Genomic DNA, 22,953 nt, shown 5'->3' with positions numbered 1-22,953 from the left:
GCCCATTTCTTAACATTGCACCCCTGCCCCTGGTCCTTCCACAGTGAAATCTCCAGTCAGCACCAGAGCCAGGGCACATCACAGCCCTAGGCACAGACCTAGAACCGGTTACTTTATTTTAGCTTCCTGTTTCCTCTTTCCAAATCTCCCTTGCCTCTACTTGTTCCTCCTTCAATTTATCCCACGTGTTACAGGTAGACTTTTCTAAAATGCAAACCCAGTCATCGGCACCCACTGGAAACCCCATCACGGTTTCGTATTGCACTTAGAATAAAGTCTAAACTCTCCAAGAGTCTGCTGATCTCAACGTGTCTTTCCGGCCTCACCTGTTACTCATCTCTTCCCCCTTCCTCACACCACCTATATCCCCTTAGACTGAACACAGATTGCTAGCTGTACTTCAAACACTTTCTGAATAAAGATTTGTTGAGTGACTGGATTCCCACTGGACTTTGCTTACCAGCTAATCGAGTTTCCTCCCTCCCTCCCTTCCTTCCAGTCTTTCCATTCTTCAAGTTTTTCCTCCTCCAGGAAGCCTTCATCTGCCTTCTCAGGTCTCCAGTGGTTGTTGCCAACGCCCCTTTCGTCCACTGAACGCAAGGACACAGGTTCCGCCTCCCGCCCACCGCCCCGCTGGCTGGCGTAGCTGGCAAGAGTTAATAAAAGGATGAGTGGTAAGGGGAAGGGACTGCTGGGGTCTGCCGCCAGCGTATCTGCGATCTCTGCTACCCTAGCCGAGGGACAAGATAGTTCAACTTTCCCCAACTTGTTTCCTTGTCTGAAAATGATGAATAAAAGCCCCGCCTTAGAGTTGTTGAGAATTGATGCGTAATGTATGCAAAACACTGTTCGTAGTCACTTAGGTGTGAGCTAGTCCTACTCTAATTACACGTAAAGAGAAGTTGCTTCCAAGAACCTTATGAAATTCTCCGAGCACTGTCCATGGTATGAGGTTTCCTGGTTGCGCACAGGGTGGTTCCCACAGCCGTCCTTTCTCATTCCTGAGGCAGCCAAGCCCCCTTTCTCCTCAAAGTGGCGCCAACGCCTTACCAGGTCCCTTTCCTGGGACCCAGGATGCAGGCGAAGCGGAGCAGTAATGTGACCTGTCCCAACGCGCCCCGCCCCCCCCCACATACGCCCTCCAGCACACACACGCACGCACACACACACGCACACTCACCCCTTTTCCTCCAGCCTGGCACTCCCACCTCCATCCACCAACCCCTTGAGAGTCACAGTCTCAGGGAACTGCTCTGCAGCTCCCCTGCCGGTTTCACTGGCGGTACCTTTCGGCCCTAGTAAACCCGGGGCTCGCGGGGGTCCACAAGTCCCCAAGCGCACGTGTTCCCGGACCCGCCGCGAGGCACCGCCCTCCCGCTAGGCGCAATCGGACTACATTTCCCAGAGTGCCGAGCGGCGGGCCCTCGGCTCGGCGAGGTCCTCGCGCGGCACGCCGCTCCGTCGCCTGCTCGGTGGCGGGCGGACTGGCGCGAGGACAGGACTAAAGACCCGGAATGAGTTTCTACACGGTCCCGCTGACCGTGCTGGGCTGTGCCTGGCCGGGCCGAGTCAGGGCAGATGAGGGGAAGGGGCGAAGCCTGGGTTGATGGTGTCAGGAACTGGCGCTCAGGGCAGCCTGCGCCTCGCTAAGGTCCCCGCCCCGTCCAGGCCGGGCGGCTCGCCTGTCAGTCACTGGGGCGGAGGCAGTGGTGGTAGCGGGGCCACAGCCGGGCGTTGAGAAGAGCGCGGGCCAGGCCGAGCGGAGAGGACCTGCCACAGCCCCTCAACTTTACGGACTCTTCGCTCCAGACGGTCGAAGCTGCACCCTGCGCTTCGTTGAATCGCCTTCCGTAACCCGCGAAGGGCTCTCTCCCCCGTGACCTCCCACCCCAGTGACCTCCTCTTTGGACCCAGGAGTGCACGCAGTCGAGGGTGTTGTGGGTATAGGCCATCGCCCCTTTGACCCCTCACGGGCCAAGGGCTCGGTTTTCCCCACAGGCCTCCCTCCCCTATGACGCCCTCCTCACAGATTCTGGAAATAGAGCCGTGACCTGCCACTGGGACCCCGGCCTGAGAACTCGCAGACGGCTCCCTCCTCGGAGTCCCCCTCACCCCCAACCTAAGATTTCCTCCTAAGAGCACCCTTCTTGGGTTCTGGCAAGCCTCCCCCCACCCCCAGCAGAGGTGGGGAGGCCTCGGCAGCCATGCCAACCCTGGGTCCCCTGTCACCACATCACTTCCTGGGCACCCAAGCCAGGGTCTAGCAAGGGGGGCCAGCAGCCAAGGGGCTGGGGCAGGAGAAGGTCAGGGTCCCCCTCCCTGCCGGGGAGGGAGCAAAGATGGACCGGCGGGAGGAGCAGCCTGGGGCTGCAGGGGCTGGAGCAGCACCAGCCTTGGACTTCACTGTGGAGAACGTGGAGAAGGTATGAGGGCCCTGGGGTGGGCACTCCAGTGACAGAGCAGAAGTTCTGGGCGCTGACATTAATGCCAGAGCCCAGACCTGGGCTGGGTGCCCGCTGGGATGGTGCCCCCAGGACATCTGGCATTCGCTGTCTCTCGGGACAAGCAGGACAGCAGTGTTCCAGTGCCCTCATGGGCTATATTTGGCTTTCCTTAGACATGGGTTCTCTGTGCACAGATACTCTAGGGTCTTGGGATGGTCCCACCAGAGTGCTGACAGCTTATACCTCCAGCCAGATTGGCTGTTCTCCAGCTCCGTGGGAACTGCATGAGCAGTGCAGCAGGAACCCAGGAACCCAGTAGACTTGCAGCTCAGTCCCCAGCAGTCGTAGTTATGCCTTACCATCCTGGGCCCTTTTTGTTGAAACCAGGGGCTCAGAAAATAATCTGGGACTAAATTAATATGGGTTATATTTTCACTCTTTCTTGGTGAAGGGTCCTTTATTGTATGAAGCCAGGCAGGAGTATGGCTGGTCCCCTTTGTTTTGTGCTGGGTCCAAGGGGCCTGGTTTTGTTGGCAGCCTCAGGGTTCTTCTCTCCTCGTCTGCCCATATAGCTTTCTGCCACAGCCCTCCCAGACTCCCTCACTGCCCAGTCCGTCTTTTTTGAAAACTGCCTCTCTGGTTCTCTTCTGGGTTCTGCCCCCAGAGGCCTGGAATGCAGAAATGCATCCCTGCTCCCAGGATGAGTGAGGCTACCTTGATGGAAAATAGGGAAGAGTTGCAGATACTCATTTGTTATTCTTGAGCCCTGTTCGCCATACCAAATGGTGAGAATGTTTCCCTGCTGCTGCATTTTCCTGTTTGCCTCTGCATCCCTGAGCAGCCAAACAGGGACAGTGGCTGTAACTGGCTGTCAGAGGGACAGATACAGGCAAGCCTACTTGGATGGAGACTGCTTAGGGGGTCAGAGTCTTAGTCTCACTCTTCCATCCCCTGGGGCTTTGCAGTATTGGCATGGTGGCGCACTGTCCCATGTGCTACCAAGGAGATAAATCTGTTTTCTTACTGTGTGAAGTCCCAGTGGAATTGGGACCCTGAGGAATTCAGCCAGTTGAGAGCTCCAGGCTAGGCATTTGTCAGGGCTACAGGCTAAGCCTTCTCTGGACAAGCTTTTTGGACCCTCTCCTGCACTCTCTGAGGGGTTTTCTTACCCCCTTCTCCAGTATGGGCTGCTTGGCAAAGTCTTAGTCCTTCTCACATTTCACACTGGCTTTGGTACTAGCATCTGGAGTGACCTAGGGATGATCCTGGGGGAGCTGATGGAGCTTGCCTTTACCTCACATGCCTCCCCTTTGGTGAGCTCAGTCTCCTCTTTTGGGGCGTGTGTATGCTTTCTTGTGGAGGTTCACTCTTTGGACCCATAATGTTTTGCTGTAAGGAGAAGAGGATATGATAGAGCATGGACGAAGTTCAGGCTCTCAAGATACCGGCAGGACCCCAGGCCCAGGAAACTGCAGAGCCTTGAGCTCTTCCTTTCTGCTCAGCCCCTCAGTCAGAGAGAGCAGTCTTGCAGGACCAAGTCACGCCTTCTTTCCTGGGCTCTGGCAGGACCCAGAGTGGCCAGCACCTGTTCAATTCTGTGCTATCCTGCAGGCGCTGCACCAGCTCTACTATGACCCCAACATTGAGAATAAGAACCTGGCTCAGAAGTGGCTGATGCAGGCCCAGGTCTCTCCACAGGCCTGGCACTTCAGTTGGCAGCTATTGCAGCCGGACAAGGTACCTGAGATCCAGTACTTTGGGGCCAGTGCTCTGCACATCAAGATCTCTCGCTACTGGAGTGACATCCCTGCTGACCAGTATGAAAGTCTAAAGGCACAGCTCTTCACTCAGATCACCTGCTTTGCCAGTGGTTCGAAGATTGTGCTGACTCGGCTATGTGTGGCACTGGCCTCACTGGCTCTCAGCATGATGCCTGATGCTTGGCCCTGTGCTGTGGCAGATATGGTACGACTCTTCCAGGCTGAGGACTCACCAGTGGATGGCCAGGGTCGCTGTCTGGCTCTGCTAGAGCTACTGACAGTGCTGCCTGAGGAATTTCAGACCAGTCGCCTGCCCCAGTATCGCAAAGGCCTGGTGCGGACCAGCCTGGCAATGGAGTGTGGATCTGTCTTTCCATTGCTGGAGCAGCTGCTACAGCAGCCCAACTCACCCAGCTGTGTGCGTCAGAAGGTGCTCAAGTGCTTTTCCAGCTGGGTGCAGCTGGAGGTGCCGCTGCAGGACTGCGAGGCACTCATTCAAGCTGCCTTCACTGCTCTGCAGGACTCGGAGCTCTTCGATAGCAGTGTGGAGGCCATTGTCAATGCCATCTCACAGCCCGATGCCCAGAGGTGAGCTGGTCCCCACCTTTCCAGAGAGGGACAGTCTGCTCCACCAGCCACACATCCATCCATCCATCCATCCATCCATCCATCTGTTCAATAAACTCTAGTTTAGTGCCTACCGAGTGTGTGGTCCTATGCTGGAGGTACAGCAAGGAACCAATCAAGACATGGCCCCTGTCCTGTGGTTCAGAGAGGGAGACAGACATTAAATGACTAACCATCTAATGAATTATTCAGTTAACATAGTTGACTCTCCTCTTTCTCTTAGCCACATTCTGGCTATTCTGACCCTTACCATATTGCAAATCTGTCTGTTGCATTTCCACTGCCACCACTGTAGTCCAAGCTGTTGTCACCTCCCAGATTACTGTAGAATTTTCTCACCAGTCCCCTGATTTTGCCCCTTATACCCTTCATTGTCTACCCAGCTGCCAGAGTGATCTTTTGAGAATGAGTTTCTACTCTTCCCTTCTGAAGAACCCTTCAGTGGCTTCAGTGGCTACTCTTCCCTTCTGCTCAGAACCCTTCAGTGGCTTCACACTGCTCTTAGGATGAAGTTCAGAATCACTGTGATTCCCAGAGATGCTGCACAGTACAGCATCTCCAGCCTCATCTCATGCCACGCTCCTTGCTCTCCTCTCTCACAGTCTTTTCAATTCCTTGAGTGTCTCACGCTCCTCCTAGGCTCCGAACCATCACAGGTACTTGGCATATCACCTCTGCCTCAGCTGAAACTTCATGTCCTCAATGATTTTTAAGACTAAGTTTGGTCTTCTCTATTATTTTATCTCAGAGCTCCCAGTGTTTTTCCTTCTTAGCCTATAACACGGTTTCATTATAAATTAATGTATGTCCCCCATTAGTTTTTCAGCTTTGGGAGGATAAGCACTCTGTCATTTTATTTTGTCACACTGTGCCTGGCAGCACTTGGTGGCATTCAGTACTTTTTGAACGGATGAAAAGTAGGAGTTTCCTGAGTGATGAGGGGTAGGAACAGGGGTAGGAGTGGGGGTGGCAGCGGGGGTGGCGGAGGGAGCATTGCAGGCTTCAGAAACGACAGCGGGTACAAAGGCCTGTGGTGGGCAGCACCATGGTGCATTTAAGGACTCAAAAGAAGGTGAGCGAGTGTAGTAAGGTATTTGTTCAGCAAATGTCTATTTGCACCACCTGTTTCTGTGTTGGGCCCTGTGCTGAGCACTAGGAGCATGAAGATGAATGGGTTGATTTCTGCAAGTTAGGAGCTCATAACCTAGTAGATACACAAATGGGCAAGTATAGTCAATGTGATAAATACTCTAATGGAGAGAGCAGGGCTCTCCAGTAAGAGCCTAGAAGAGGCTCTTACCCACAGTCTGTGGGTTGTGAAAGGTTTCCCCGAGGAGGTGACAACTGAGCCGTGCTTTGAGGGCCGTGTAAGAGTTAGTCAGATGGAGGTGATGGATGTGGTGAGGACACTTCAGACAAATGAAAGAGCCCAGGCAAGGGTATGAGAGAGCCTGGTGAGCCGGTGTGATTAGACAGCAGGGTTTAAGGGCCAGTTGTAGGAGATCTGGGCCCAGATCATGTAGGACCTTGTCAGCCAGCTTAAGATTTCAGTCTTCATCCTGAGGATGATACAGAGATTTCAAGCGGAGAAAATGGCACGATGGAATTTTTGGAATAAGGTGGACTGGCCTGGGCAAGACTGGAGGCCTGACATTCACATTTCAGACGTGGGGCTTTGGGAGCCCTGGGCAGAGTCGGAGGGGAAAATGGCACTGAAAGAGAAAGCATAAGGAAGTGGTTAATGGCGCTAGCCTTGGCGTTACCCACATCTGAGTTGGAATCTTAAATGGTCCATTTATTAGATCCGAGACCTTGGGTGAGCCACTTTTAAGCCTCAGTTTCCTCATCAGTAAAATGGGTGTGATCATATCGACCTCACAGAGTTTTAGATTTAAATAGGGTAGTGTGCACAGGGCCTGTTTCTGGTATTTTATAAAGGCTATTTTGTAAGGGGGATAATCAAACCATGCCTGTGGAAGGTTTAGCATGGTTCCTGTGCACTCCATAAACTGCGGTTGCTAGTATTTTATATCATTATTACATTGGCAGTTAGTATGATGCTTTTCCCTGGTTTCCCAGGTTTTCCAACTTAATTGGGTACCAAGTCCCAGGTCAAGGCCTTTCTTGGCAGCCTGAAGCTCAAGTGCAGGTTTGGCTCAGACAGTTAGGTAAGAGGAATTGGCCAGGGCCAGTGTGGGGGTGATGTGGGATGTCCTTGGATACACCCAGGTTTACCCAGCCAGTCTTCAGGGCTTTGGCAGGTAATTGATGCCTCTTCTCTGAACGAATGAGCAAGCAAGAAGCCAGTGAGGGAACCCACAGCCTCCTGAGCGCCTATAGGCTGCAGCTCCCTTTGTTGCTTAGCAACTCTCCCCATTTTCAGCTCTGCTCCTGGATCTCTAATTGCAGGTCTGGGCTGAGCTCAATGTGAGTGGCAGCTAAGGAGTCCCAGCAGCCATGCCCCAGCAGTTCGAGCTTAGTGACTGGAATCAGCCCTCTCGAACTAGTCTCAGCCACAGCCCTAAAGACATTATCTCTTATCTCCTTCCCCCAAACATAGAAACTTCTGGGGACTTCAAGTTTTTTCCTGTCTACTCACAGGTCTCAGGCATAGGTGCCCAGGTGTAGAAAATCTATGCAAGAGTTTTCCCAGTGAGTGGGCTACACCCAGCCCAGAGTCAGATTTTGAACCTTGCTCTATTCTTGTCTAGTTCCCTAGCACTGGCTTGAGAACGTCACCCTCAGTGGTTTTGACTCCTGGGCCATCCAGCCACTGCCTTGCCCAGGCTTCCTGACATCGCCCTCCCCTTGGCTAAGGCTGCATGTGCTCCATTCACCCTGTTCCCTCTCCTCCACCTGCTGCTGCCTGCCTGGCTCTCTCTCCTTTGAAGTGTTTTCCCCCCTGTAATATGTTTTTAATTCTGGAAAAACTTTTCACTGCTGGCTGGGGGAGGAGAGAAGGTGAATTAGACAGGCTTGTGGATGCCCCAATCAGTTAGGACTTGAGGTGTGGGCTGAGATCCACACAGATCCTTTGGGGAAATTCCAGTTGGGCCCTGAAAGAGAAGCAGACCTGCAGCAGTGCAAGGGCCTTTTTCTGGAACCTATCTCTAAGTTTTTGTATGACTTTGAGTAATAATCTGAGTCTTTCTGAGCTATATTGTCCTTGACTTATTATCAGGCTCAGCTGAGACAATTAAGAACCTTCACTGAGGACCTACTGAGTACATAGATTTTGGCAGATGTGAGGGAGCTTTGAAATACAGTACTTTGAGGGTAGGGCACTACCTCCTGCTTTCCATCTCAGCTGCTGGGGAACTTACGGATCATGGCCTTGGCTGTTTCCCTGCTCTTTGTGCCCAGGGCTGGCCTGAAGGTGCCCATTGTCTGATGGTCCAGCCGGTGTCAGGATCATGAGACTAAAGCCTTCCCAGCTGTCTCTAGGCAGCGGTCTCTGGGGCCGTCTCTGGGCTGGCATGTGCTGGCATGGACGTCTTATCTCACCAGAACTGGGGTGTGGAGGGCAGCATACTGGACTGGTTGCCTCTGTCCACATCTTATGCCTAAAGTTTTGAGGCTACCTGCCTAGCAACCTGCTTGGGGTAAGTTCAGACAGACTTCTGGGACACTCAGTATTCCCTGCTCCCACCTCTGCACAGATTGGTATGGTGACACGGTGATTGACAGCAGAGGGGTCCTAAGCATCTGATCCCTCCTGAGAGTGTCACTTCCTCTGCTTAATCTGATCTCCATAGAGCAAGCTACTGGGAAGGAGTCCCGTGGACGGGCCAGCCTCCTCTCTGTCTCTGTCTCTTTCTCGCACCGCACCGTGCAGCCCCTGGGGATTACTGAGCCTCAGAGCTCTGAGCTGGGCTGTCTTCTTTTTTCTCATTCAGCACTGTCTTCCTGAGCAGTTCCCCAGCTGTTCTCTGATGACTCCAAAATCTGTCTCTTCCTCTAACCCTACTGTTGGGTTACATGGTTTTATGTCCAATTCTCTGCACACTTCTCCCTGCATATCTCACCAAGTACCTTGGACTAAACATGCATAACACTGAGCATGCCACTGTCCAGCCTCCCATTACATTTGCTGCTGTCCTCCTCCAGTCAGCCCTCCAGGTCTCAGTACACAGCCCCACCATCTACCTGGTTGGTTAGCCAGTAACCTGAGACTTGTCCCTGTCTCTTTCCCACCTTCACGTCAAGTCCTGTTCATTTTGCCTCTTAGCTCTGAGTTCATCATCTACTTTCCCTTCCTGCTGTCGCCAGAGTACATAGGATTTAGGGTTTGGTAGTGGGTGGGTGGAAGGCAGGATTGATGGTCTCAGGAGCTGTTGTGTTGCTGCCTTTTAAAGCCTTTAACAGGGTTCCCGAGCCTGTGTTAACTCTTCTCTCTCCCATCTTGTTCAGTCTCCTTGAACAGTGTCTGTATTAGTTTTCTGGTGCTGCTGACTTAAAGGACCAGACACTGGGCAGCTTCAAAGAGCAGAGATTCACTGTCTCTGTTGTGGAGGCTGGCAGTCTGACACCAAGGTGTCAGCTGCCCCTGAAATCTGGAGGAGAACCCTTCCTCGCCTCCTCCCAGCTTCTGGTGGTTTGCCAGCCCTCTTTGCTGTTCCTTGGCATGCGGCTGCATAACTCTGCTCTCTGCCTCTGTCACGTGTCATTCTCCCTGCAGGTGTCTGTCTTCACATGGATGTATTTTGGATGTATTTTTATACAGACACCAGTCATATTGCATTAGGGTTAGGGCCACCCCCCCCCCCGCCATGACCTTATCTGTAATGACCCTATTTCCAAATAACATCACATTCTGAGGTACTAGAAGTTAAGACTTCAACTTTTTTGGAGGAGGGAACAATTTTTAAAAAAATATTTTTAAAATTGTCTATTTATTTACTTCTAGAGAGAGGGGCAAGGAGGGAGAAAGAGAGGGAGAGAAATATCCACGTGTGACCACCTCCCATGTGGTCCCCACTGGGGACCTGGCCCACAACCCAGGCACGGGCCCTGACTAGGAACTGAACTGGTGACCCTCCGGTTCGCAGCCCACGCCCAATCCACTGAGCTACACCAGCCAGGGCTGGAGGAGGGAACAATTTAACCCCTAACAATCTGCCCTCTGGCCCCCTAAAATTTATGTCCTTCCCACATGCAAAATACATTGACCTCATCCTAAACTCCTCCAAACTCTTAATGCATCCAGCACCAATTCTAAGTCTACTAGGAAGCACAATCGAACCCATAATTCTGACCTTACACGTCCTTTCCAGCATTGCCCTGGAGGTCTCTGACCTAAGCTTCTTCCCGACAGAGGCAGCTTCAAAGCTGTCATGTGGGCTCTGACCTCTTTTCTCTTTGGATTTGGTATGGGGAGCAGGCTTTAATGGAAGGCAGGGAGAATGTACCTTTTTTCAAACTGGGTGAGGGCGAGGCAGACGGCTCTGATGGGTCTCCTGCGCTCGTGCCTCCAGGTATGTGAACACACTCCTGAAACTCATCCCACTGGTGCTGGGACTGCAGGACCAGCTGCGACAGGCCGTGCAGAATGGGGACATGGAGGCCTCCCATGGCATCTGCCGCATTGCTGTGGCCCTGGGCGAGAACCACTCTCGGTGAGGAGTGGGGCCACTGCACGGTGGAATTTAGGGTACCCTAAGGGGGGAGGGGGTCATGGAGGCCTCCTGGGGTCAGTGGAGTACCCTTACTCTATCTTCTCCCTCCCAGGGCTTTGCTGGACCAAGTGGACCACTGGCAGAGCTTCCTGGCCCTTGTCAACATGATCATGTTCTGCACGGGTATCCCTGGCCACTATCCTGTCAATGAGACCACCAGCTCCCTGACCCTCACCTTCTGGTATACACTGCAGGTTTGTCTGTGTGACCTCCAGTAGGAGGCGGTCATGATGAAAGAAAGTGGGCTTTGGTGGCTGCTGGTGAGGTGGCTAATGGTCTTCCCTGGCTCTCTCAGGATGACATTCTGTCTTTTGAGGCAGAGAAGCAGGCTGTGTACCAGCAGGTGTACCGGCCGGTCTACTTCCAGCTGGTGGACGTGCTTCTGCACAAGGCCCAGTTCCCTTCTGATGAGGAGTATGGATTTTGGTCCTCAGATGAGAAGGAGCAGTTCCGAATTTACAGGTGATGGTGGCAGGCCGATGCTAGCCCTAAATGGAGTCCTGAAATAATGAAGGCAATGAGGGGAGGGGTGCAAGGCCAGGCCTTCTGAACCCCGGGACCCCTTTCTCTATTCTCTAAGCACTTTTACAGGGTTTTGAGGGGACCAGGGTGGGCTCCTGGGCTTGGGGGCAGGATCCAGGCTGTATACAAGGCCTTCGTCTGCTTCTCAGGGTGGACATCTCAGACACGCTCATGTATGTTTATGAAATGCTGGGGGCCGAGCTGCTCAGCAACCTTTATGACAAGCTGGGTCGTTTGCTCACCAGCTCAGAGGAGCCCTACTCCTGGCAGGTACCCCCCAAGCCTGATTCCCTCAGCCCTCCCAGATCTGTCGCACCCTGCCCTTCAGCCAAGCCAGTGGCTCCCTCTTTCCCCAGCACACAGAGGCCCTGCTCTATGGCTTCCAATCCATCGCAGAGACCATCGACGTCAACTATTCTGACGTGGTGCCTGGGCTCATCGGCCTCATTCCGAGGATCAGCATCAGCAACGTGCAGCTGGCCGACACCGTCATGTTCACCATTGGTGAGACCTGGCACACACCCAGGAGCACATTCTCAAAGGCATAGTCATCCATCCCAGCTACAGCCGGCCTGCTGGGTCCTGTCCAAAATGGGGGAGACGCAGACGCTCACACGTGCAGTTGGCGTTGCAGCCAACTGACTGGCCTGGCACATCTCGGGGTCCTTCCTCCTGAGTGTGTTGAGCTGCAGTTCAGCGAGGCTAGTGCACTGTCAGTGGGGTAGCAGTGCTGGGCCTCTCCTGAGGAACTCCTTCCTGCTTCTCCGCTTTAAGGGTGTTTGGTCACGCACACACACATTCAGCCCTTTGAATGAGCACTGCTCTATACGGGGCTGCAGCTTGACCCTGTTTGGGAGCTCTGTCTGCCTCAGCTGCCCGGCCCCTCCCTTCTTCCTCCAGGAGCTCTGTCTGAATGGCTGGCTGACCACCCTGTCATGATCAACAGCGTTCTGCCCCTCGTGCTGCATGCCCTAGGCAACCCTGAGCTCTCTGTCTCTTCCGTGTCCACCCTCAAGAAGATCTGCCGAGAATGCAAGTATGACCTGCCACCCTATGCTGCCAACATTGTAGCTGTCTCCCAGGTATGCATGGGTCCTGGGTGGAGCTGGGCCTCGGGGCACACCACTGCTCTGATGCCATATTTCTTATTTTTACCCCCAGGATGTGCTAATGAAACAGATCCACAAGGTGAGCTGCAAAGTTTCTAGGGGGTTCCCCAGGGACATTGCCAGAACCCACAGAAATACTGTCCACTGCGTGGTTCCTTATTCTCTGTTCTTGGAAGCTTCCCCAGTCAGTTCATTCTTCCCACCCACAACCAGGTGTGTCCAGGACTGACCCTCCATGTTCTGTCCCACAGACGAGTCAGTGCATGTGGCTGATGCAGGCTCTGGGCTTCCTGCTGTCAGCCCTGCAGGTGGAGGAGATCCTTAAGAACCTGCACCTGCTCATCTCACCCTACATCCAGCAGCTGGAGAAGCTGGCAGAGGAGATAGTGAGTGAGCGTGGGTGGGGTATGTGTGGCAGGGAAGGGGCAGGGTGGGATTCTGGGGCTTCTGTGGGTGTGGGCTGTGCTGCAGAGGGGTGGGGTTGGAGCTGGCAGTCAGAACTGGGGTCAGGGCTCCAAGCTGGGCTGGGAGATCCAGAACTTGGCTTGCTTCTCTCCACAGCCCAATCCCTCCAACAAGCTGGCCATTGTCCACATCTTGGGGCTCCTCTCCAACCTCTTCACCACGCTGGACGTCAGTCATCATGAGGATGATCATGAAGGCTCTGAACTCCGGAAGTTGGCAGTGCCACAGGGACCCAACCCCGTGGGTGATGTTGTCATTGCCATTGCCCTCACCCCCCACCCCTGTGGGAAAGTCATTGTCACCTCCAACTCCATGGGTAATATTGTCATTGTTCCCCGGGGCATGATGCATTTGGTCTCCTGACCCTGTGAATGATCTTATCTTTGCCCCTATCTCCACAGGGAGTGAGGTCATTGTCCCACCCTGTGGGTGGTGTCTTTGTCTCCAACCCAACTCTGGTGTTGTCGTGGTTCCTCCACACCATAGGGGACACTGACATTGTCCTTCGTGATATAATTATAGACCCCTGTTTAGCCCCCAACTCTGGGACCTTCTACTGAAGTAGAAGCATTCACTGTCCCCTGTGGGCACCAAGGATGCTTATGTGTCCCACACGTAATCGTTCTTTCCTTTGAGTTGCTCCCAGTCAGAGGAAATACATGTGAACAGATGGTCCCAAAGCACTGGGACAAGTGCTGGAGTAAGCTCAAGCACAGGGCGTTGGGTGACCACTTATAAGCTGTTTGATCTGGGGCAAGCCTCAGCTTCCCACTCAAAACTATGACTCTCAGAATATTGGTTTGCTCATCTCATACAACTTCCAGGTAGCAGATGTGGTCTTGAGTGGAAGTACTTTGCATACTGTAAAGTTTTGTGCAGATGTGAGGGATTGCTTTGATCATTGTTCCCAGTACCCCCTTCACTTTTCTCCTGGGGCACCAAAAAGCAAGAAGAGGAAGAAAAGGAAGCCACAATATCCTGGCCACTCCACTCAACCCCCCACCCAAGTTTCAGTTAGCCTTTGGCCCCAGACTAAGTCTCTCCCACAGAGCCCCTTCTCCTGTGGTAGCGTCATCCTGCCTTCCCTCCCCTCCCAGGGTCTCCTCCTGCTCTGCTCCCGCACCTCTGCATCCCTTGGTGCTGTCTCACCTCGGCCTATCTGGGTGAAACTGTGTCTCCGAGTCAGGGGCTAGCCCACGGGCTTTTGACACTGAGTTTTACTGAGCAGAAGTGTATAGAAAGTGATTTCTGTAAAGTTACAATGTTTTAATAATCTTATGAAGCACTCGTAATATCCCTGCTGTGCAATTTGAGGCTTCTTCTAAGAGGACCCCTAGAATTCAAATAATCCTCTTTCATTCGCGGGGCTTTGAGCAAACACTGCTTCTGCCAGGGTTTCATGAGCTGTCTTCAGTATGCAGCCTAGGGGTGAAAGGTTTGAATTTGAACTCCTGGCCTACTTCCTACTACCCCGTCCTTCTCAGGGTGGTGACAGTGTTGATGGCGGCATCTGACTTCTTCCCGTGTCTCCAGGTGGTAGTGGTGCTGCAGCAGGTCTTCCAGCTTATCCAGAAGGTGCTGAGCAAATGGCTGAATGATGCGCAGGTGGTGGAGGTGAGCCCAGACCCTTGCTGTCTGTCCCAAGGTGACTTTTCTCAGAGGAAGAGCAGGAGGAACGTGTTGCTGCCCCACTTAAGCTTGTGATGGTCTTGAGGAAATAAAGGAGGTGAATCCTGTCCCATAGATATAAGGAATCTTTTGGGAAGACATTCAAAACTTTCTAATATCAGAAGAAGTGCTCAACCAAAGGACTGTGATGTTGTGGCCCAGTGACAGTCAAGGATCCACTTTAGCATCAGAGCCCAACCTTTGGTCGTTTTCAGTTGAGGATTTTGTTGCTGTTGCTGCTCCCAGAGAGGAAATGGTGGAGATGTAAGTAGGCAGGGTTGAGTTACAAAGTTCTGGCCTGTGTCCCTCTGAAAAGGGCCTTTCTGCCTCCTGCCTTTCAGGATGAGGGTCAGGCTTGTTTGCCTGGCTGGGTTCGAAAAGCCAGGCAGGGCTTGTGGGTAAGGGGCCCTTCTCAGGCCTCTGCTGTGCTGGACCTCCACTCTGTTCCAGGTGATGGGGACTTGCCGACCAGGGCTGCTTTCCCTTTTTCTTTCCAATTGAAATATATTTGGCATACAACAATGTATAAATTTAAGGTACACAACATGGTCGTTTGATACATTTGTATATTATAACAGGATACAATTACCACTTAGTGATAATTAACACCTCTATCAGGTCGCATACTCAGGATTTCTTTTCAGGGGTTAGAATAGTTAAGATCTAGTTTCTTAGCAAACTTGATGATTATAATACAATCATGTTTTCTGTTTCACGGGCCCCTTTGCTTCCTCCCAAGGCCGTGTGTGCAATTTTCGAGAAGTCCGTTAAGACGCTGTTGGATGACTTTGCCCCCATGGTGCCACAGCTGTGTGAGATGCTGGGTCGGATGTACAGCACCATCCCCCAGGCCTCTGCTCTTGACCTCACTCGACAGGTGGGCCTTCTAATTGGGACAGCCGTGTTCTAGATTTCATCCCAGTCAGAGATCTGTCTGACCCAGGATGGGGTCAGTGGGTAGAGGGGGTTGCACGGTTGCCGCGGCAGGGGCCCTCACCTGCACCCCAGGGAGGCTGGCCAGTCCTGCGAGGCAGGGCCTAGCTGACTGGCGTTCCCTGCTTTGTTGTAGCTGGTCCACATCTTTGCGCACGAGCCCGCCCACTTCCCCCCAATCGAGGCCCTCTTCCTGCTCGTCACCTCCGTCACGCTCACTCTCTTCCAGCAAGGTAGGTCCTGCCCAGGGTCCGTGCTGCTGCCGCCACTGCCACTGCCTCTGCTTCCCCGACTGGGGGGCCAAAGCTGCCTGCCCACTCTGTTCTCCTCTGTCCCCTGAGTTGCACTTGCAACTTGATGGGAAACTTATGGGATGAATAACTGTCACCTTACAAATAGCTGACACCTTAGGCCGAAGTGGATAAGAGAGTGAATGATGTCTTCTGGCATGCTGGGCTCAGGGCCAGTCTGGATGATGGGGAAGGTGGGGCCAGAAGCTCTGAGGGGTTTGGGGTGCCAGGCTGGCTCCTTTTCTTTGGGGTATAATTAAAAGTAGAAAGTGCATGGGCTTTGAAAGCAGGTAAACCTAGATTCTAAGTTCATCACCACCAACTAGTTGTGTGACCTTGGGCAAGTCACTTACCTTTGCGAAGCCTTTGTTTCCGTATCTGCAAAATGGAAACATCTTATACTTCATAGGATTGTTGTAGGCATTAAAGTAGCATCTTTTGGGCCCTTGGCATGAGGTTTTTGCACAAAACTACTCAGTGAATGTGGATTCCTTTTCCTGCATCAAGGCTTATTCCCTTCCAGGCCAAAAGCCTATGGCTGTGGTCCTACCCACCACCCCCATTCACTGTGGCCTTAGCCTGAGAAAGTTGGGAAAAGGGGACTCGAGGCTTCCCCTGGTGTCTAACCAGGCTTCTAACTTGGGAATGAAACAGCACTGCTTTCTGCCAGCCTCACAAATCTTACCTGGATGCATGCCCGCAGGTTTGAGGCTCACCAGGGGTCTCAGGTGGAGCCAGAGTGTTCTCTGCTTATGCCCCCAGTGTCTGGTCACACGATGCTGGCCTCTGCTCTGGTGGGCTGTGGGGAGGTCCAAGGTGGGGGCACAGCTGAGCCAGAAACCCAGATGTGGTCATCCTCAACCTTACTTCTCTCATTCCTCATACCCAGCTAGGGACAAGTCCCCGCGGTCCTGGCTCCTCATTACCCACAGTCTGCCCACTGCTCCCCACCTTCCTTGGTCAAAGTCTCAGCACAGTGTCTGCATCACCTCGACACCTTTCTAACTGGTTTTCCTGACATCTGCCCTTCTCTCCAGTCCATCCGGCATGTTGCAGCTGCCACGTTCTTTATAAAACACAATCTAAGCATTTTCCCCACCTGGCTTAAAACCCTCTCGTTGCTCCCCAGTGCCCTCAGGTTGCCATCCTGTCCCTGCCCACCTGGTGTAGCTCCTGCACGCCTCTCTGCGTCCTCTCCTGCCAGCCTCCCCATGACTCCAGCAGTCCAGCCACCTTGACTCTTCCCTTGCTGTGTCCCAGTTGGTCCCTGTGCCTTGCTCCTCTGACTGGAATGCCCAAAGCCCTTAATTGGGTGAACTCTCTCTCCTTCATGCCTTACCTGTGCATCATTCTTCAGAAGCTTCTGTGAGGCTGAATCAGGTGCCTCTGACTCTGTGCTGAGCCTGCATCATGTACACACTGCTGATAAAGCACCAGTTACACTCAGTAATCAGCCTTCACGTCTGTCTCTGTCCCTAGACTAAGCCCCTCAAGGGCAGGCTGGGTCTCCTCTCTCTGCATCCCATGTCGAGAATGAGGCCAGCACAGAGTGGACACCAGACACTGTTGGAGAAAGGAGGTTGAGGGCTCCCCGCCCTGGGACCTTTCTTCCTTGCTGTCTGGCTCACCACTGTCAGGGCGGCCTTTGCAGGTCAACCTATTGTCTGCCCTGGATCTGAGGAATGGGGCACATCGGGCCTCACCTTCCAGGACTTGAGTAACTCAGGGCTCAGATGTGACAGGGGGAGGTTTTATCAGTGACTCCTCATAGCCTAGGGAAGAAAGCAGGAAGAGATTGTTATCTGCTTTACAGTGAGGAAACCGAGTGTGGCTTGCGCAAGATCACACAGCTCCTTAGTGGTGTCGCAGGCCGGCATCCCTGCAATGCCTCCCCTGCAGAGCAGAGTGGCCCGGGCAGCAGCTCCGGGGGCACGCCTTGTCCTTGCCACAGATGTCATCAGAACTGGGGGCAGAATATTGTCCAGTCTCCTATTTGTTGGGCTTGTTGGTTGTCTGGAAGGAAGGGTGGTCCCCTTACCTGTATGCTGTCCCAGTCTTGCCATCCCTTCCTCGGGCTCTGCCCTTCCACTGCACCCGGAGGTGATACATTAGCTGGGTTCCCCCTTTCTTCATGGGGGACAATGGTGGGAGCTGGTCTGCAGCCCTGAGCCTGGCTCTCTGCTGAGTCCGTGTCCGTGTGGAGGGGCTTTGCTGAGTGGGACTTTCATTTTTGGCCTCAAGATGCAGTTTCCTTCCCTTAGCCCTGCCAGGGGCTTGCCTGGCCATCCCCGCAGCATATTGGGCACTGCCCTACCCAAGAAGGAGTCCTCTGGTTTAAGTGGACCCCATAGATTCCTTTCTGTGGCCACACCAAGAGCCCTAAGGCCATCAAAGTGAGAGGGTACCTGCTCAGGTCCAGACATCCTGGCCATTTCAGGGTCTTTACCCAGGCCCCCAAAGGAGGTACCAGGAACCAACCAGCCCTGCCCTCCAGTTCAATGGCTAGTGATGGGGAGGTATGTGCTAGGAAGCAGTGGAGGGCCGCCCCAGCCTGCCGGAGGCCGAAGCAAGAGTGCGGAGCTGTTCCTTCAGCCATGTGGAGGCCAGCATTGCCCGAGCACCGAAGAGTCACTTGGGGGCCCTGGGAGGCCGGCCTGGGAGGCACGGGAAGTAGGCGGAAGCCCCGGGAGGGAGCTGGGGCAGGCCCGTCCTTCACTTTGCCGTCTCTTTCTGTTGGGCTCTCCCAGTTCATGGTTTCGTGTGTTTTGTTTCTTTATCTTGCTTCCTGCTGCTCATGCGCCCCCACGCTGTCTCCCTGCAGGCTCTCAGTCCCACACAACTATATGAGGTTGAGTTGCTGTTTGTATAATTTTTTCTTAAGTTCCATCTTTATTATATTTTAGGGCCCAGGGATCATCCTGATATTGTTGATTCATTTATGCAACTCCTGGCACAGGTGTGTTTTAGTTTTATTCATTCACGTTCTGTTCTCTCTCTTTCTCTTTCTCTTATGTTGAAATTCAATTTAAGCCTATTTTTAGCTTTCTGTTGACAAATTTTTTTTCTGTTCAGTTGAATAGAGTTTCTTCATCTGTTTCCGTGGAAGTTGACAACCCAGCATTCCCCTTTAGTGCCCCTCTGCCTCAGCTAGCTCAGTCTCCTACACAGTCCAGGGCGAGGCCGACCCCAGAGGGAGGGAGTGGGCTGGCCTGGTCTGGGTGGGCACGGGAGGGGTGATACCTGTGCCCAGCAGCTCCTGTGCGGCCGGGGTGCCCAAGAAGTTCCGGGATAGGACTGGAGTTCAAGGGCCTGGGGCTCACTGTCCCCGTGCTCCTGCCGGGAACTGCCTGCCTCGGTGCCCCCAGCCTGCTCCTGAGAGGCAGCTGGGAGGAGCTCCGAAGGGAGGAGCGAGATGAGTGTGCTTCAGGGGAGTGGGGCTGTGGAGGGTCGTGCTGCTGCTGGGAGGTGGGCGCTGGCTCCACCGCGAGACCGTGTGGGCTGTGTTCGAATGCGGTGTGTGCCGGACCCTACCTCCTATGTCTGGAGTTTGGTTTGGCAGGAGCAGAAACTGCTGTAAGGAGTATGAGCGCTACGTTGGGCATGTAATTGGAGTGTGGACATGTGCATCAATGCCTGTTTCATGTTGACATGCTGTGGACATTGATGGGTTTTGAATGTTGATGTGTGTGGGAAGCACTGTGTACTATGGAGGATTGCATGTATGTTGTGGTGTTGGTATGTCTGTATTGGGTATGTGTGCGGAGAGAGTGTGTTAGGCCTGGGGAATGTGGGCTTAGCATACAGGAGTTCTGTGTTATTGGGTTCCTGCGGATTGGGGGAGTCCTGTGGGCTAATTTAAATAATGGGGTTTTTTGCTCAATCATTCCACAAACATTTCCTGAGGGTATATTACATGCTCAGTACTCTGCTAGGCGCTGAGGGTGTAATGGTGAGCAACAGTGGGTTTGGTTCTCACTCTCTTGTAACTCATCATTTATTGGGGGGCAGGTGAGGGGAGTGGGGAACAGGGAGTGTTTTCTGGGCCTGGATGAGCATGGGGGCAGCTTTGGGGCTGAGGGCGTGTGAGCGTATCTGTGGGCGGCTGTGTTAGGTGCGTGTCTGTGCCGGACGGAAGACTGGGTAGGTGAGGGTGTGGGTGTGGACGTGGTTGGGGATGTTGGGGACTGGGTGTGTGAGTATGTAGTGAGGGTGTGTTGCAAATGTGGAACTGTGGGAGAGTGTGTGCCTGTGTAAGGGATGTGACAGAAGTGTGTTTGAGGGTCTGCAGGGTGTTTCAGTGAGGGTGCTTGCGGGGGCGTCTGCATGTGCGTGAGTGCGGCAGACTGGAAGGCGTGTGGGGGCTGGAGGGGTCGGGTCTGTGTGCTATGCGTTGGGAGGCTTCGGGGACCAGCAGCGTCTGACGACCGCGGGAGCTGCGCAGAGCACCTCCTGTGACCTGAGGATGTGTCAGTCGTGTCCCAGTACCACTTGGGGTGGGCTATCTGCCCCCAGTGCTCCCTCCGCTGCCCGCCCCATGGCAACACGGCCCCCGGGCTGGCCATGGCTGAGAAGGGCCTGGACACAGGGCACCCTGGGGGAAAGGTGGGGCTGTGGCTCCAAGGCTCCTGCCCTCCTTTTCCTCTTCCTGATTTGAAGGGTGTCTGCTCAATGGCAGGACACAGGAGGGGGCTGTTGGGCTGTGTTCCCCATCCAGCTGTCATCTCTCCTTCCTGCTGTCCTGTTAAACAAAGGGGGCCTCAGCTACCTCTTTGAGTCAAAGCCACATCACTGCTGGCTACCTGGAGCCTGCAGGAACCTGGCCCTGATGGAGGGGAGAGGGGAAGGTGTTTGTTTAGGGAGTAACTTGGGACCCAAGCTATCTGCATTATGAACCCCACCCTCTCTGATATATGCCAGCGTATTCATGTACATGTACATGTACATGTACCTAGCACTCCTTGGCTGCTTCTCTCCTGGCCTACTGAACTCTGGGATGGTCTGGGTGCCCCAGAGATGGCTGGGTAGCTAGTGTCCGCAGCCTCTGCCTATGGTGTGTGACGTTGGGCCCTGGGGTGGCAGGTGAGTGGGGGGAGATGGTCCTTGGAGCTGGCTGGGGCTGGCCTTACCAGCTCCACCTCCTGCAGGCTCTGAAGCGGAAGCCGGATTTGTTCCTGTGCGAACGGTTGGATGTCAAAGCTGTGTTCCAGTGTGGTGAGTACGGCCAGGTGCACAGGTGGGCATGGGGCCCCCTTGAGAGGATCTGTAGGCCCCATCTGATCTGCCTCTGCCTCTCCCACAGCTGTGCTGGCCCTCAAGTTCCCTGAGGCACCTACTGTCAAGGCCTCCTGTGGCTTCTTTGTGAGTGCCAGGCTGACCCCTGAGCCCCCCACCCCTACACCCAGCCTACCCTGCCCAGGCCTCCAGAGGGTAGGGGTGTGGTGTACAGGTCTTGTCTCCAGGATGAGGGGCCAAGGAGCTGGGGCTGACAGTCCTCTCCATCCTCTGCAGACAGAGCTCCTGCCTCGATGTGGGGAAGTAGAACCCGTGGGAAAGGTGGTACAGGAGGACGGCCGCGTGCTGCTCATAGCAGTGCTGGAGGTGAGGTGGAGCAGGTGGGGGCCTCGCTGGGGGTGTGGTGGCCCTTGCTGCTGTGGCAGCTGCCCTTTTGGGAACCTTGAGCCTTGGGTCCTCTAAACTCTCTGATTCTGTTTCTTCCTTATTTGAATGCCTGAAAGTTGCAAGAGTTGCTGGGACGACCAGCTGGCTCTCAAAAAGCAGCATTCGCTTCTCATAAGCAGTGTGGCTGAGGAACTGTGTGAGGGGGTGGAGCATGGCGCGGCACCTCTGCTGAAGAGGGGGCAAGGCCTGGTATACTGAGAACCCGTCTTCCTCAGGCCATTGGGGGCCAGGCCTCCCGCAGCCTCATGGACTGCTTTGCTGACATCCTGTTTGCTCTGAACAAACACTGCTTCAGCCTCCTGAGCATGTGGATCAAGGAGGCCTTGCGACCGCCTGGTTTTCCCTCTGCCCGCCTCAGTCCTGAACAGAAGGACACCTTCAGCCAGCAGATCCTTCGGTGAGCAGAGCTGGTGGGGCCTGGGCTCAGGTCTGGAAGAGACAGTAGTGGTGGATGGTGCTAACCTGCTCTCCCTTCTCTCCTTTAGCGAGCGAGTGAACAAGAGGCGGGTGAAGGAGATGGTGAAGGAGTTCACACTGCTGTGCCGGGGCCTGCATGGCACAGATTACACAGCTGACTACTGAGGGGTGTTCCCGCCCCACCCACACCTGCTCACTCCTCCCTGTACCCAAAGAGTAAACCTGGACCCTCACTGCCCTGTCGTCTCTGCTTCCTTTCTCCTGCCACTGCTACCTAACGGTGGCCCCAGAAGGCCTAGGGGAAGGAGGGAAGGATGCTTGGACCCAGGCCTTGGTAGGGAGTGGTGGAGCCAACCTCTTGCTCCTGGGGTGGGAGGGGTACTGCCAGAGTCAGCTGCTCCTAGGCTGGAGCCATTCAGAGCACTGCCATCGCCCTTGGGGTGGGCTGGGGATCACAGCAGTATCAGCACCCACGCCCCTTTAAATTAGTTCCATTGTTCATGAACACATAATCGACAGTGTTGAGTGCTGGGTTCCTAGTTCTGCCTTGCCTTGTTCTGCTTAAACAAAGGCTGATCTAGTCCACAGCTGCCATGCCAAGCTAGGAGAATGGGACCAATGAGGGAAGGCTGCATGGAGGAAGCTTCATCTCTGATGGGAATGGGAGGCTTCTGAGATAGAGGACTTGGGACTCAGGCTAGAGGCCAGGGGAGGCTGGGTCCAATTGGGAGGGAAGAATGGAGAATGGCTTTGCGTTCCAGGATAGGTTTCTGGTGTGGGGTTATGGAGGCACTCAAATTTGCACATGGTTGGGGAGAGGTGTAGAAAGTGGAACTGAGCAAGCGTGAGAGGAGGTATTGCAGATCCCAGAGGAGGAGGAAGGCAGGAGCTGGTATTCTCTGTGTACCTGAAACTCCCCCACTCTGTGGTACTTGACCAGCCCGCCTTGGTCGGGCTTGGTCAGCACCAGGGACAGCTCCCGCCCTGTCTCTCTCCTCTCTGTGTAGGGTTCCTTCCCTTATTGTCAGTCACAGTGCCCCCGGGGCTGCCTCTCAGGCACCCAAGCCATCTCGGTAAGACCTGAGGAACACGTCTGGGCTCTCCCCACTCCTTTCCCTGAGCCTGAGTCTCCTTAGAAGTGATAGAGCTGGTTACTTTTAGATTCATCCCTTTCCCCTGCTCTTTTCTCAAACTTTACACAAATTCTGTGTCCATTCTTCATCTCGCTCAATCTCCTCCCATGCCAGCCTTTCATGTGCCATCCCCTGAGGCCACTCTGTCCCCCATACCCCATTCTTACCTCACTCTTGATTTCTAACTTAGTTCTCTTCCCCTACAACATGCTCTCTGGTGTCTTCTCCCTC

At 54.0% G+C, this 22,953-nt stretch overlaps 1 protein-coding gene across 1 annotated transcript; it reads left to right on the top strand.

Moving 5' to 3' along the window:
- The first annotated feature begins 1,513 nt into the window (after positions 1-1,513).
- Positions 1,514-21,822, top strand: IPO13 (importin 13). The gene is made up of 20 exons (XM_037149477.2): positions 1,514-2,423; positions 4,056-4,792; positions 10,306-10,446; positions 10,559-10,700; positions 10,802-10,968; positions 11,178-11,298; positions 11,385-11,532; positions 11,929-12,110; positions 12,190-12,216; positions 12,389-12,523; positions 12,699-12,842; positions 14,136-14,216; positions 15,010-15,147; positions 15,340-15,436; positions 18,397-18,449; positions 20,638-20,704; positions 20,793-20,851; positions 21,002-21,091; positions 21,388-21,569; positions 21,658-21,822. Exons 1-20 carry the CDS (start codon positions 2,340-2,342, stop codon positions 21,752-21,754), a joined length of 2,892 nt encoding a protein of 963 aa, XP_037005372.2. The 5' UTR covers positions 1,514-2,339; the 3' UTR covers positions 21,755-21,822.
- The last annotated feature ends 1,131 nt before the right edge of the window (positions 21,823-22,953 follow it).

Source organism: Artibeus jamaicensis, unplaced genomic scaffold, assembly GCF_021234435.1.
Source record: "Artibeus jamaicensis isolate MK-2021 breed Jamaican fruit bat unplaced genomic scaffold, CSHL_Jam_final scaffold_847, whole genome shotgun sequence".
NCBI lineage: Eukaryota > Metazoa > Chordata > Mammalia > Chiroptera > Phyllostomidae > Artibeus > Artibeus jamaicensis.
This window is presented reverse-complemented; position numbering and strand designations above follow the sequence as displayed.

Coding starts and splice junctions, on each gene's coding strand:
- IPO13 (XM_037149477.2), top strand. CDS start 2,340: ATGGACCGGCGGGAGGAGCAGCCTGGGGCTGCAGGGGCTGGAGCAGCA. Junction 2,424..4,055: donor CTGTGGAGAACGTGGAGAAG/GTATGAGGGCCC, acceptor GCTATCCTGCAG/GCGCTGCACCAGCTCTACTA. Junction 14,217..15,009: donor ATGATGCGCAGGTGGTGGAG/GTGAGCCCAGAC, acceptor CTTCCTCCCAAG/GCCGTGTGTGCAATTTTCGA.